Source organism: Haliotis rufescens, unplaced genomic scaffold (genome assembly GCF_023055435.1).
Source record: "Haliotis rufescens isolate VD_foot unplaced genomic scaffold, xgHalRufe1.0.p SCAF_16, whole genome shotgun sequence".
Taxonomy (NCBI): domain Eukaryota; kingdom Metazoa; phylum Mollusca; class Gastropoda; order Lepetellida; family Haliotidae; genus Haliotis; species Haliotis rufescens.
The window spans coordinates 33,613,800-33,627,262 of NW_025963846.1; the positions used below are offsets into that span (position 1 = coordinate 33,613,800).

Here is a 13,463-nt window from a genome sequence, read left to right on the forward strand (position 1 = left end):
CCTCTAACCCCAAATGTTGTAACGTTGATACTTTTGTTTATGTCTTTGGGAATGCCATGATATTTTCAATTTGAAAAGGTTTACGACTGACCATGTTTTCCAGATGAATTTACTTGTTCGAGATTGCAGACTAACGGAAAATCAACCAACTTCTCCCTTACTATATCAATAACACGATAGTTTTAATGAAACAGTAATTCAAATTGACAAACGAAGAAAGTAATTTAGCAGCGATAAGTGTATTCGGCGTCACGACAGTCGTCACTTGTTTGTAAACATAACGGTCATTCGGTTGCAATTGCGAGTTCAACTCCAAGCTTGGTTGTGGCCACCTATTCACAGTGGGGAGTTTTGACTGGTGGCAGAGATAGTATAGAGAGCTCCGGGAACGTTCTATCGCTGTGAGGAGCTTGACATGTGACAATTAAAGGGAAGTAACTCTTCCAATATAAAAAGAATAAATGAAGTGCAAGCTAACATAAAACCACTGACACTAAAGTTTAGATTCTAACAACATGTACCTTTTACGTTTTACAGCAATTTGATTAATTCGATACTGGCAGCAGACTGGCCTATTTTTCAACTTTGGTAAATTTATGGGACCTGTTTATTTTTTGGTGCAACTTGGTTTTCATGTCAACATGCACTTGGTGCAAGTTAAATCTAGTTCCTTAAATCAAGCTCTGGTTTAGTTTGACTTCATGACAGGCCAGGCACATGAAACATGGCTTGATTGTGTCCATGAGCAAGTGACTTTCTTCTGAATAAGCCTATATTCACCCAGCAGTGAAGGGTACCGGGGTAGAATAGGTCTTCAGAAACCCATGCTTGCCGTAAAAGGCGACTATGCTTGTCGTAAAAGGCGACTAACGGGATCGGGTGGTCAGGCTCGCTGACTTGGTTAATACATGTCATTGATCCCAATTGCGTGGATCGATGCTCATGACGTCAATCACTGGATTGCCTGGTCCAGACTTGATTATTTTACAGACCGCTGTCATATAGCTGAAAAAATGTGATTAAAATTACTTTTAGTTAATCAACTCATAAAGCGACATGCTTGTGTATGTAGCATGTGTTTCTGCTTGTACTAGTTTGAACTAATGCCGGTTTTATCGTGCAAGTAGAATAGGTCTTCAGCAACCCATGCTTGCCGTAAAAGGTGACTGTGCTTGTCGTAAAAAGTGACTAACTGGATCGGGTGGCCAGGCTCGCTGACTTGGTTAGTACATGTCATTGATCCCAATTGCATGGATCGATGCTCATGACGTCAATCACTGGATTGTCTGGTCCAGACTTGATTATTTTACAGACCGCCGTCATATAGCTGGAATATTGCTGAGTGCAGCGTTAAACAAACAAACAAACAAACAAAATGGTTGGATGAGATGGAAATAGGAATGCTAAACCATCCAGTGGATGAAAGGCAGCTTGGGTTGTATACTCCCCTGGGAGCTGAGAATGTCATTTGAGTGCAAACGTATCCATTGAACATACTATGGTAATTGTGTAGCACCATGAGCATGCTTTATGATATGATGCAACACAGTATTAATATGCATTTATCATAATCCATGTCAAGTAATATTGTGATGTCACCAGATTGAGGACATGAGGCACGACCCCGGCCACGACTCCCTGATAACGTTGTGCCTCCTGAAGGAGTTGATGCAGATACAGATTTGGAGCCTCCCCGACCTGGCTCTGGTGCATGAGGTCTACTGTGCTCCAGACATCGCACACTACGCACGAATAGTGAGACCATCTACATTACTCATACACTCGTCTCAAAAGTCCTATCAGAAGAAAAAATATTCCAGCAGAAAAAAGTGCCAGTGTTCTCAAAAATGCATTATTTACTGAACATGACTGAAAGTTAGTATCAATTTTGATGAGATATATTACATTTAGATTAGACAATACTGATAACACAACTTTTGGGTTGATTATTGTTCATTTTGCATTGAATTAATTAAGTTTAGGGAGCATTCATTGGATTTCTTTTGGGTGCGTAGGAAGGTTTTGTAAACAAAAGGTTTGTTCAGAAATATACCCATCATTGATATTTTGTTCAGAAGTATGCCCAAAATAAATAGTTTGTTTGTTGTAGTGAAAAAAATGAATAGTTTGTTTTGTGGAAAATACCCAAGCGTCAATTTTTTGTGTTAATAGTGAATAGATTGTTTTATGGTGCTCAGTAAATATATAGTTTGTTGGATACAGCTGGGAAAAAATAGATTGTTCTAAATAAATCCCTCCCTCACCCCCCTACAAATCAAATGGATGCTCCCTGAAATATTTTTTCCCATACTTCTATCAAACTGGTTCAATAATTATCATAGTGAGGGAAAGAGTAAGAGCAGGTAACTCCGTATTCGGAAACTGTGGTTCACGCAAAGCTGTTGTCATTCTGTATTCTGTGTTTTGTAGTAAGAGACAAAGTAGCAGGCTAAGTGCATGATGTAGAGAATACACAGGTTCCTGTAATACCGTATATCGCTGTGGCTGTTTTTCATACCTAGAATTACGGGGGTCAAGGGGGGTCGTTTTATACACTGGGTTGAAGAGTTTTGATGTTTTTTTCCCCGACACAAAGAGATTAGTGTGAACACGTATCACCGGAAATACCATCACCAGTAGATTCCGAGAAACGTGTGCACAGCTGAATGCTGCTTCCGGCTTAGTTTACAAGACACTACACATAGTATTCTTAATCTCTGCATGTAAAACAATGCCTAGTGTTTCAATATCCCGTGTTATCCAAACACTAATTATAGAGACAACAAGAAGTACGTCTGACTTGACACTTTACTCTCGGAGGCCATGATCTTAAAAAGCCCGGATGTACAGGGATCAGTTATTGTACTGGATTGTGATATGATAGGGAGCAGTCATTACTCGATATTGCAACACCTAGCAGAACAGGAAATACAATTTTATCAGTCAATCATCATATCTAAAGATGTTTTATCTCAAATTTCAAATTTGTATTGACCAAGTTTAATTATGATCTGTTTGTTTCGCAGAAGGGATATGATTTTTTTCTGCGGAAGACAAACAAACACGTTTTTATTGCAAATGTAGGGATTGTGTATGTGCTTGTGACGTGCTTCATTCCGATTCGCTTTATAGACGGGGTGTATAAATTAGCATCGATTTTAAGGGCTTGTACAGGGGGGTCGCCTTATACATGGGGTTGCTTTATAGACATCTTCCCGAGGCAAGAGAGTTAATTGATTTAAAAGTCCAGTTTCCACCCTTGCCGAACAAGGCTGATATTATGGAGTTACATTTTGGCTGGACTAACGAGTCTATGCATAGGTTTTTTAATCAAGGTGCTCACGTGATTTGATGCACTTTGCGATGTAAGACCCGTTTTATCACAATATAGATCTTCGATTATCGATCAGATCGTCCTGACTGGGCGCCACCATTTTGTGTGAAGCAAACGCAAGTGACATGAGAGGTAAAATATGATTGGTTCATAGGAGAGGCTTAGAAGGGACATTATTTCTTAATAGCCACTGGTGGCGCTACGATCGAACCCAGTTATTCCAGCCTAGTTTGGCTTTGGCAAGGGTGGAAACTGGACTTTTAAAGTCAGTTAACTCTCTTGCCTTGGGAAGATGCTTTTTAGATGGCGATATACAGTATTCGAAATGACCATAAAGTTTATGTAAAATGTCTGAACTGTGGAGAATGCTGGTATTTGTCCTCGTCTCTCAGGGATTTTTTAACAGTTCGTTGTATCCGTTTGTTCGCTCTATCCGTGTTCGTTATATCCATGTTCTACTGTATTTGTCCTCATCTCTCTGTCTTCAGAACATGACCTTCTTGACTGGACACAAAAGTGGTTGTGTCAATGACTACACGTTGACGCCAGCTGAGGATGCGGGGATGTACAAAGCTAAAGGTGATAGTGTGGTTACATTCTCAAAGTGATGCGGGCCCTGGGGTAGACTAGTGGTTAAAGCGTTAGCTCGTCACGCCGAAGACCCGGGTTCGAATCCCGACATGGGTACAATGTGTGAAGCCCATTTCTGGTGTCCCCCGCCGTGATATTGCTGGAATATTGCTAAAAGCGGCGTAAAACCAAACTCACTCACTCACTCACTCAAAGTGACGCGGGCCCTGGGGTAGACTAGCGTCATGCCGAGGACCGGGTTCGATTCCCACATGGGTACAATGTGTGAAATAGAGATTACGACACAAGTGTCTGTCAGATACCATTTATCTTACGAGTTTTGGTTTTTAAAAATATTTTTTATTCAATTCAGTATATGACATTACATGGTTATACATGGAGTAGCACGTCTTGTGGCATACTTGTTAGGTATAGGTTACCTATACAGCAGACAGCAGGTCAGCAAGTTTAAGTTCGCTACAGGTGTCCATCAAAGTTTACAAATGGGGAAAACGTGCAAATATTTGCCATATTTATTAACTAAGTATTATTATCTTACGAGTTGTTTCAAAAGGTATCTAACAGGCATGATTGGAGTGATCTGATTCTTACACCCCCTAAAATTGAACCATTTTATCATCAAATGCATATTCTGTCTATTCTCATGATGACAATGGCGCATTGATACATAACACAAATATCATTTGTGACGTCTTCCGGCCAACTGCTTACTACCCATACCTAGTGTGACCTTCCACACTAAAAAAGTTTTTGCCATATCTGGATTATCAAGGCGATGATGACAATACAAACTAGACAAGACCAAGGAACACTCTAAAGCCACAAAGTTTTGACACAGACGTAGGTGAATTTGACCGAAGCACAAGTGAATTGCAATCATGAAAGAAGTCTGTCATAATTTGACCTTAAGCCATCACCATGGAATAGCCAATCACGGACCTGGAAATTGATCTCACACATAATTATGTTTGATACAACTTATCTCAAATGGGTTTCTCACCCACGGGTATCAAAGAAACCATTTTCTGGTGTTTCCAGCCATGATATTGCAGGAAAATTGTTACAAGTGGCATAAAACCATACTCACTCACCCTCAAAGTCAAAGTTTTGTCAAAGACGAAAAACTCAATTATGAGTTTTTCGTCTTTCAAAAATTTTGACCCATACAGTCACATGCAGTTCTTACCCGAAAAATAAATATTTTCAATCTTTTATTGTCATTGAGGGTTTACATTTTAGACCTTTTTTTGGTATGACATGTATTTAATTGTGTCACAATGTTTTTTTCAGCTGTTCCTGAGTTTTCGGAGGCTGTAGACATTTACAAACGTCCCGAGCACAATGAAGCTATCATAGCTCTGGATGCCTGCCAGACCATGAAAATATTCTGTTCCTGCAGGTACAGACCAAGTCTGACATTTTGTCACTGAAAGGAAAATAGTTTAAGATTTATTTTGTTAAATTGTTTCTTCTGAAATGAAAATAGGCTTTTATTGTTAAATAGTCTTTCAATATATAATTATAAGGAGCCCAGAGAATCTCTTCATTTTCATGTTCACAGTATTATGGATTTGGGATTTTGGGGATAATTTGTTTTAGGGTCGGTATCAGAGATTAGTTCCGACACTTTATCTGGTCGCATAATTCCCCTTTTGTCCAACATACAGGCTGGGTTATTTACAGACTGGTGTGATATAACTGGAATATTCCTCTAGTTAAGAGTCTTTTAATAAACTTTATACCGGTATTGGTAAATGATTCTTAGGTACATTTGAAGATATATTTCTGTCTCCCTTAAAGCATATTTGTTTGTTTGTTTGCTGTTACATCCTTCATAGGCAGATCAAGGGGGACCGGAAAACCCCCTTTTACAAGAACCAAATGTATGTTGTAGGCAGTAAAATTGTCTGAGATAGGATTTTGATATTTTGGACCCCTCCCTTTTAAGAATGCTGGATCCGCTCTTGTCCCTAACTCAGCAATATTACATTTGTATGAAGACAGCCTGGAACTAGTCAATTCAGGACCAGGTAAGCCAGTGCTTGTTATTGTGAGAATCATCAATGCGGTGCAATGGTGCACAATCATCCAATTCACTGACCTCCTCATCATTAAGTTACCATGTGCTGTGCGACAAGCAGTTCGATAAGCAGTTCGTGCGACAAGCAGTTCGTGCGACAAGCAGTTCGATAAGCAGTTCGTGCTACAAGCAGTTCGTGCGACAAGCAGTTCGATAAGCAGTTTGTGCGACAAGCAGTTTGTGCGACAAGCAGTTTGTGCGACAAGCAGTTTGTGCGACAAGCAGTTCGTGCGACAAGTAGTTAGTGCGACAAGCAGTTCGTGCGACAAGCAGTTCGTGCGACAAGCAGTTCGTGCGACAAGCAGTTCGATAAGCAGTTCGTGCGACAAGCAGTTCGTTCGACAAGCAGTTCGTGCGACAAGCAGTTCGTGCGACAAGCAGTTCGTGCGACAAGCAGTTCGATAAGCAGTTCGTGCGACAAGCAGTTTGTGCGACAAGCAGTTTGTGCGACAAGCAGTTCGTGCGACAAGCAGTTCGTGCGACAATGCGACAAGCAGTTTGTGCGACAAGCAATTCGACAAGCAGTTCGTGGGGACTTGTTCTGACCTGGAATCACCAAGGGGACCTTTTTATATAACGTTTGGCAAGGGGCTATGTATATACTAGGGGACATTTTCAACTTTTTGTTTTTTGTTGCCAGTGATGAAGGTGCTATCAAGATCTGGGATGAGTTCCGAGTGCTTCTGACAGAGATTACACTGGACAGTACGCTCAGTGCGGCCTGCTTCCTCAATGACTCTGGGGATATGGTTGTGGGGTTCAAGAAACACATGTTTTTTATCGACCACACTAAAGGTATGTTGGCAATCATTGGATAGAGACGGTGATGTGATGTGATGTGATGTGATGTGATGTGATGTGATGTGATGTGATGTGATGTGATGTGATGTGATGTGATGTGAAGTGAGGTGAGGTGAGGTGAGGTGAGGTGAGGTGAAATGGTTTTTTTTAAATTGGATAGAGACGGTGATGTGATGTGATGTGAGGTGAGGTGAGGTGAGGTGAGGTGAGGTGAGGTGAAATGGGTTTTTTAAAATTTTACATTCAGGATTATTGCACTTTTATAGCGATGCGTGTGTATGCGTGTGTGTGGGGGTCTGGGTGTCTGTGTGTGTGTCTGTGTGTGTCTGCGTGCTTGTGCTTGTACTAGTCCGAAGTAATGCCAGTTTTATATTGCTACCCCACTGAGATGCCATGCCGCAATTTGACATGGATACCCCACTCAGATACAGTATCCTGACCCCGAGGCCAACCAATCCTTGTTTTAGCCCCTTAACGCTCAGGCAATGTAACAACACATGTACCATCTATTAATGTCCGACCTTCCTCTTTCCAAAAGACGCTTGGAGGCGGTCTAGAGACTATGATATAAGTGTGTAAGGTTAACCAATGTTTTTAAACTATTGTTTCGGGAAAATATCTTTCTGTTTCAGTTTGTCCATTTCTGACCCCTCCCGAAACTGAACCAGAAACGTTTGATCAAGGTGGGTTGCCGTTTTACATAACCAAGGAGTAAAGAAAAATATTACCGTTTTCAACATAATAAATACCTAATAACCCAAGGCGATATTTGCTAATATATTGGCTAGTAAACAATCCCAAATGGCACCCCTACCGATTGATCAATGTACACAAGACATTTATTATTTAATCGTGTATAATATGCACTCGTGTGTTATATGCACCCTTACTTACAGGCAATTAAATTCTGGAAAAAAATATATGTCGTGTATAATACGCACAGACTTTTCTTTTGTATCATTTCAGGCTGTCAGCATAAACCACAAATTTACGATCTTTCAACCCTTTCACAAAAAAAATTTCTAATATGAGCCCCCTATTTCTAATTTTGAGAGCGCCCTGGGCGGTTATTACATCGAATACGGTATAAAGTATCATATAGTGGGCTTTATAACCCACATGGTGAAGATACAGGTGGTAAGATACTTAATCTGTACGTCACACGTGTGTCGTACAAGGTTGACCTTGTTTTGATTGGATAACCGTGACCTCTGTCACACCGGGACTACTGTTTTCATTCATAAAAAATCGCGAGACGTCATTCATTTTGCGATTACAAGGCAGAACTGAAGAAATTCATGAGAACAAGAGATATTTACAAACACTTTATTAAACCAAACAAGATAGTCACACGCATCAAATTCGGTTTGCATTCTATATACGTTATGCATTGAGCTCCTACAGACATATAATCGAGCTAGATCTATAAATCGATTTACAATGTATGACTGCCGATCGAGCGCGTACCTTGAGCGTTATGCACCCGACCATTTTCTCAACTTTCAATTTGATTTAACGTAAAAGGATAAGCGTGGTGAAATGAAGTCTGTTTAAACTATCTGGACAGATATCTAGACTTACTTGTGATGATCGGGTTGTGCCATCGGTGTCCCCTTTGAAGAGTATTTTATGGCGCTGTTTCGGGAGGTGTTGTTCATGAATGAACGAACACGACAGCACGACCAGATCACTTAAAGTTCACAGTTCCGATACAAATCATTCAAAAACTCCGTGGAAGTGTGCTTGACTTCTGATTTTGTGGCCCCAAACATCCCAAATGTGAACAGTAACATTCCCTATCTCTAGTGTAAAACGCTGTGAGTGGATCGCGGTTGTCTTTTCTTATTCCGGTGGCGACCTTGCCCTTCAATCGTTCGAAGCTGTCACTGACATGCAAGCAGATTTGAGTTTGTTGATTTTCACGTCTTCAGTATAGGGTGGTACAGTTAACATGAATGTTTATGGCGAACAGTCTGATTTCCCTATTCCAAAATGGTACGGACATGATATAAATTCAGCTGATAGATCAAGGAAACCGAACCATTTTGATTGCACAGACGGGACCCCGGCAGTGTGATGCGTGTGACTGTTGGTCGGATATTCAACTGTTCAAAGCGCGGCGCTAATGTGACATTTCAAATTTTCTTATCGGTGTCCTGCTTACTAACAACATGGCGCTTGAATTACCATAAGTTGAAGACTTTCTTCCAAAAGGATCTTGAGCATCAGTGCTGGTTTGTTTGCAAACAGAGCAGCAGGCGCATGTTGTTAATGCGTATGCATAAACATGTTAACAATGCCCATATTTGGTCATATATCAATATTCATGCGCAACCAGATTTTGCAACCGGTTTCAGTTTGGTCTGTCAACGAACGAAAGTTGTTATGTATTTACACTTAAAAATATATTTAACGTGGGTAATACATAAAATACCACACTCATTCTCGTTAGATACCATTTTTACAAAACTCGTGAACTTTCTATGGTATCTGACCGAGCTTTTACTCAGTCAGATACCATAGAAAGTCCACTTGTTTCGTAAAAATGGTATCTAACGAGAATGAGTGTAGTATTCTCTATATACATATTTTCTGACAATCCACTACCAGTGACTAGAGGTGACTACAGAAATGACTACCGGTATTTGACAATTAAGTAACTGTTGATCATAACTATTGACTCCTGTTAGTGTCAAAACAAGGGCAAGCCAAAAGGTCCTACCTCTCGGTTAGCCACGTATATAGATACTATCTGACAAGGGTGTTTTAATCATGTTTTTCTACATTTCTAATACCACATTAAAGGAATTGAAAATACAAATGAAAATAGTACATTATATTTAGACATGTCAAAAACAAGTTATCAAGTAACCAAAAATGAGATCAAGGATTTTGTGAGCACTTTCTTGAATGGTTGTTGTAGAGAAAAGAAGATAATATTCTTACACTGTTCTTGTCTGGCTGTTCGTTACAGAGTCGTTTGTGTATGAGGATCCTGCAGTGATGTATGAGGGGGCGATGGGGAATCCTGATCCCATCACACTGTCTAACTACTTGGTGAGTCGCAGAATTACAAGGCAGGACCCGTGAAGATCCGGAGTAGAATAGGTCTTCAGCAACCCATGCTTGCCGTAAAAGGCGACTATGCTTGTCGAAAGAGGCAACTAATGGAATTGGGTGGTCAGGCTCGCTGACTTGGCATTTTTGAAATTGGGGGGTCCAAAATATCAAAATCCTCTCTCAGCTAATTTTACTTCCTAAAACATACTACATTTGGTTTTCAAAAGGGGTGACTCCGCCTCTAGATCTGCCTATGTATTACATTTCTTTCTTTAGTTAACCAATCTTATATTCAGTATCAATTGAGTTTTGAGAAATATATTCAGTTTGTTTCAGTTGATGTCTTTTGAAAAATTGATTCATCCGGATTGACATTAATTATTAAAGTGTGAAGCAGTGTGCTATAGCAGGGCAAGACTTTCATCGATGTAACTATCTGATCATGATGTTTGCTATAGGTGCCTTATGAACTGGAGTTTTCTAAAGACTTCCTGGAAGGAAAGCTGCAACTTGACCCCATGAAGGCGAAGAAAGATGAGGTATGTTGTTGATATATGTTCAATATTATTTATAATATACCCAGGGGTGATTCTAAGGCAGAGTAGATTCACTTTGTCCATGGGTACGGTGAGATTCCCGGGTTAGGAAAGGTCCCAGCAATGTTTGGCATGCGAGTCAACTGAATGGATCCTGTGGTCAACGTCTTTCTCAAGCTCCTCACAGCGATGGCCCGTTCGTGGAGCTCTCTATACTATCACTGCCACCAGTCAAAATTCCCACTGTGATAGGTGGCCCCAACCATGCTTGGAGTTGAACTTGCAACCGAATAACCGGTATGTTTACAAACAAGTGACGACTGTCGTGATGCCGAATACACTTATCGCTGATAAATTACTTTCTTTGTTTGTCAATTTGAATTTCTATTTCATTAAAAGTATCATCTTTAATTGATATAGTAAGAATGAAAGGGAGAAGTTGGTTGATTTTCCGTTAGTCTGCAATCTCGAACCAATCTGATTATTAAAACAACAAAGTAAATTCATCTGGAAAACATGGTCAGTCTTAAACCTTTTCAAAATGAAATATGATGGCATTCCCAAAGACATAAACAAAAGTATCAACGTTGCTACATTTGGGGTTTGAGGGCAAATTTCAAGATTCTTGTAATGGCCGCACCCACACTGGTGGCAGCGATGTTACCGAGAGTGTAACGAAGGTATCACGCGCTGGGAAGGAGCTTGTGTCTGAGGCAAGGGAGATAACTGACTGTAAAAGTCGAGTTTCCACCCTAGCCGAACTGGACTGGAATTTCTGGGTTCGATTGTAGCACCACCTGGGCTATTACGAGTTACGTCCCTTCTATGTCACTCCTATTGACCAATCAGATTCCATCTGACATATCACTTGCACTTGCTTCAAACAAAAGGGCGGCGCTGATTGAAGACGATCTGATCGCAAATCATCATCTATATTGAAATAAAACGGGTCTTACTTCGCAAAGTGCATCAAATCTTGTGAGCACCTCAATTAAAAACATGAAACAATTTGGAAAATGTCTGTTGATGCTTGGTTGTCGGTACACATGCTTTGCAAATCCTGGCAGTTTACAAACCGGGTGTTGATTTTGTTACGCCATGTTGATTGGACTATGCATAGACTCGTCAGTCCAGCCAAAATATAACTCCATAATTCCAGCCTAGTTCAGCATGGGTGGAAACAGAAGTTTTTTGTATTGGAGAAAACACGCTTACAAGGCATGCCCTGGGGAGAGGGAAAAACCAAGGGGTCGAAGCCCCCGCGGTTTTTCCCGACCCCCAGGGCATGCTCTGTCTACCAAAACCGAGGGAAAGTGTTTTTCCATACTTATAAACCGAAAAAAGAAACTTAAAACAACATTTATCAACATTTTTATGTTTCGAACATACTTTCCATGAACCTTAGGAAACGCGCGTAAAATATCTGTTGCTGGGGTACGGATCTTGAAAAGGACATTCTAAAAACCAGTGTGGCTTATCAACACCTCTGTAGCCTCGTGGTACACTCACTGGGCTACAGATATGAAGGTTGCGAGTTCGATCCTCGGGAATATAAATTAAACGTATGTCATTTGATTTTACATTTCATTACATGTTACAGTCTGAACGGAAGTCACATTAATAAAATACCCAGGACATTAAATAAAATTCCTGGGATATTATAGCAAATATGACTTGAATATCCTATAAAATCCCTGGGATATTATATAAAATCCCAGGGACATTACAACGTCCCTGTTTATGAGATTTAACCCGACTGGAAAGTAAAACCTCACAATAGGTTTTAATGCCTATAGAAAGAAGTCTCTTACTTAATAGCGATCCCAATGAATAGGTTTATAAAGTCAGTTAACTCCCTTGCCTCTGGAAGATGGGTGGTCCGGCTCAGTGACTTGGTTGATAGCGTGTTGATGGCAAAGATCATTGCTCACAACGTTGATCGTTGCTATTATATGCTCATGGTAATGTCTTTGCTCTGGGAATGTTGTTTAAAAAATCAGTGTCTGTGTGTGTTATGCACACATCTTTTACACAGCTGTATTTTTTTTAGAGAAAATAGGGTAATCAGTCTGACTAAAAATCTATCAGTCTTTGATATATGTGAGAATACTGACTGAGAAACAGCAAAAAAAGGTTAAAATGGTTTTCTTGATTTGAGTTGCATGAATATTTGACTACCTTGAAAGTATTTTTGGTATGTTCCAGGAATCGGAAGAGGAGTCTGAATTCTCCATGGCACCAACCGAAATCTATTTCTCTCCGCCGGACACACCTAAACCCCTCTCTACCCTCGACCTCACACTGGGGTCAGAGGTCAGCAAGTATGACCTTGTCAAGCACATGGAGAAGACCCTTCAGATTCTCATAGAAAGAGGTGACATATCTTTCATGAATGTTGAATTATTGCCATGTTCATCTTAATGCTGTTTCATGTTTATTAATAAATGATCCAAAATAAATAAATAGGGACTGACCGTTTAAAGATTTTGGGATTGGCTGGGATTTTTGTTTGCAACAGAATGTTTTTTTTGTCAGTCAGCTCTTCAAGATCTGTCTTTTTTTCCTCTGAAAGTAGGAATCATGTTCTCTCTTTACTCAAAACACATAATGTTTTAGAACGTCCATGGGCAGTGGAACCTTGCAAAGAATGATTTTTTTTCAAAAGATTTCAAAAATTGCACCAGAATATCAGATGGTTGACCTACTTTAAAAAGTCTGAATGGTTGTCCAGTTCTTGCAATTCTTGCATCATCATCATCATCATCATCATCATCAGTCATCATCATCAGTCATCACCATCATCAGTCATCACCATTATCTTGGTCTATACATCAGTCACAGGAATTTGGAATGGGCTTGCCATTTCAATAGCATCATAAGGTTAATTCACAAGATTGGTACTTGGGTAGCCATATTTTTAATATGCTGAACAGTTGAGAGAAATGTTGAACACGTGACTATTTCAGCAACTACCCCTGTGTATAGACGAGAGAGGACTCCAAGACAGAGACGACAGAGCACTGCCAGAGATTCTGCTGGTACACATATATACTGAACCACA

At 40.2% G+C, this 13,463-nt stretch overlaps 1 protein-coding gene across 3 annotated transcripts in view; it reads left to right on the forward strand.

Annotated features, from left to right (window-relative positions):
- The window catches only part of LOC124133882, a 107,654-nt gene that overhangs the window by 41,473 nt on the left and 52,718 nt on the right, over nt 1-13,463 (forward strand). For all 3 annotated transcript variants that reach the window (XM_048397153.1, XM_048397154.1, XM_048397155.1), the window contains exons 15-23: nt 1,603-1,755; nt 3,823-3,913; nt 5,216-5,324; nt 6,646-6,800; nt 7,439-7,489; nt 9,781-9,863; nt 10,325-10,405; nt 12,608-12,776; nt 13,369-13,440. In XM_048397153.1, the coding sequence (XP_048253110.1) occupies nt 1,603-1,755; nt 3,823-3,913; nt 5,216-5,324; nt 6,646-6,800; nt 7,439-7,489; nt 9,781-9,863; nt 10,325-10,405; nt 12,608-12,776; nt 13,369-13,440 (964 nt within the window). The remainder of the gene's footprint in view (nt 1-1,602; nt 1,756-3,822; nt 3,914-5,215; nt 5,325-6,645; nt 6,801-7,438; nt 7,490-9,780; nt 9,864-10,324; nt 10,406-12,607; nt 12,777-13,368; nt 13,441-13,463) is intronic.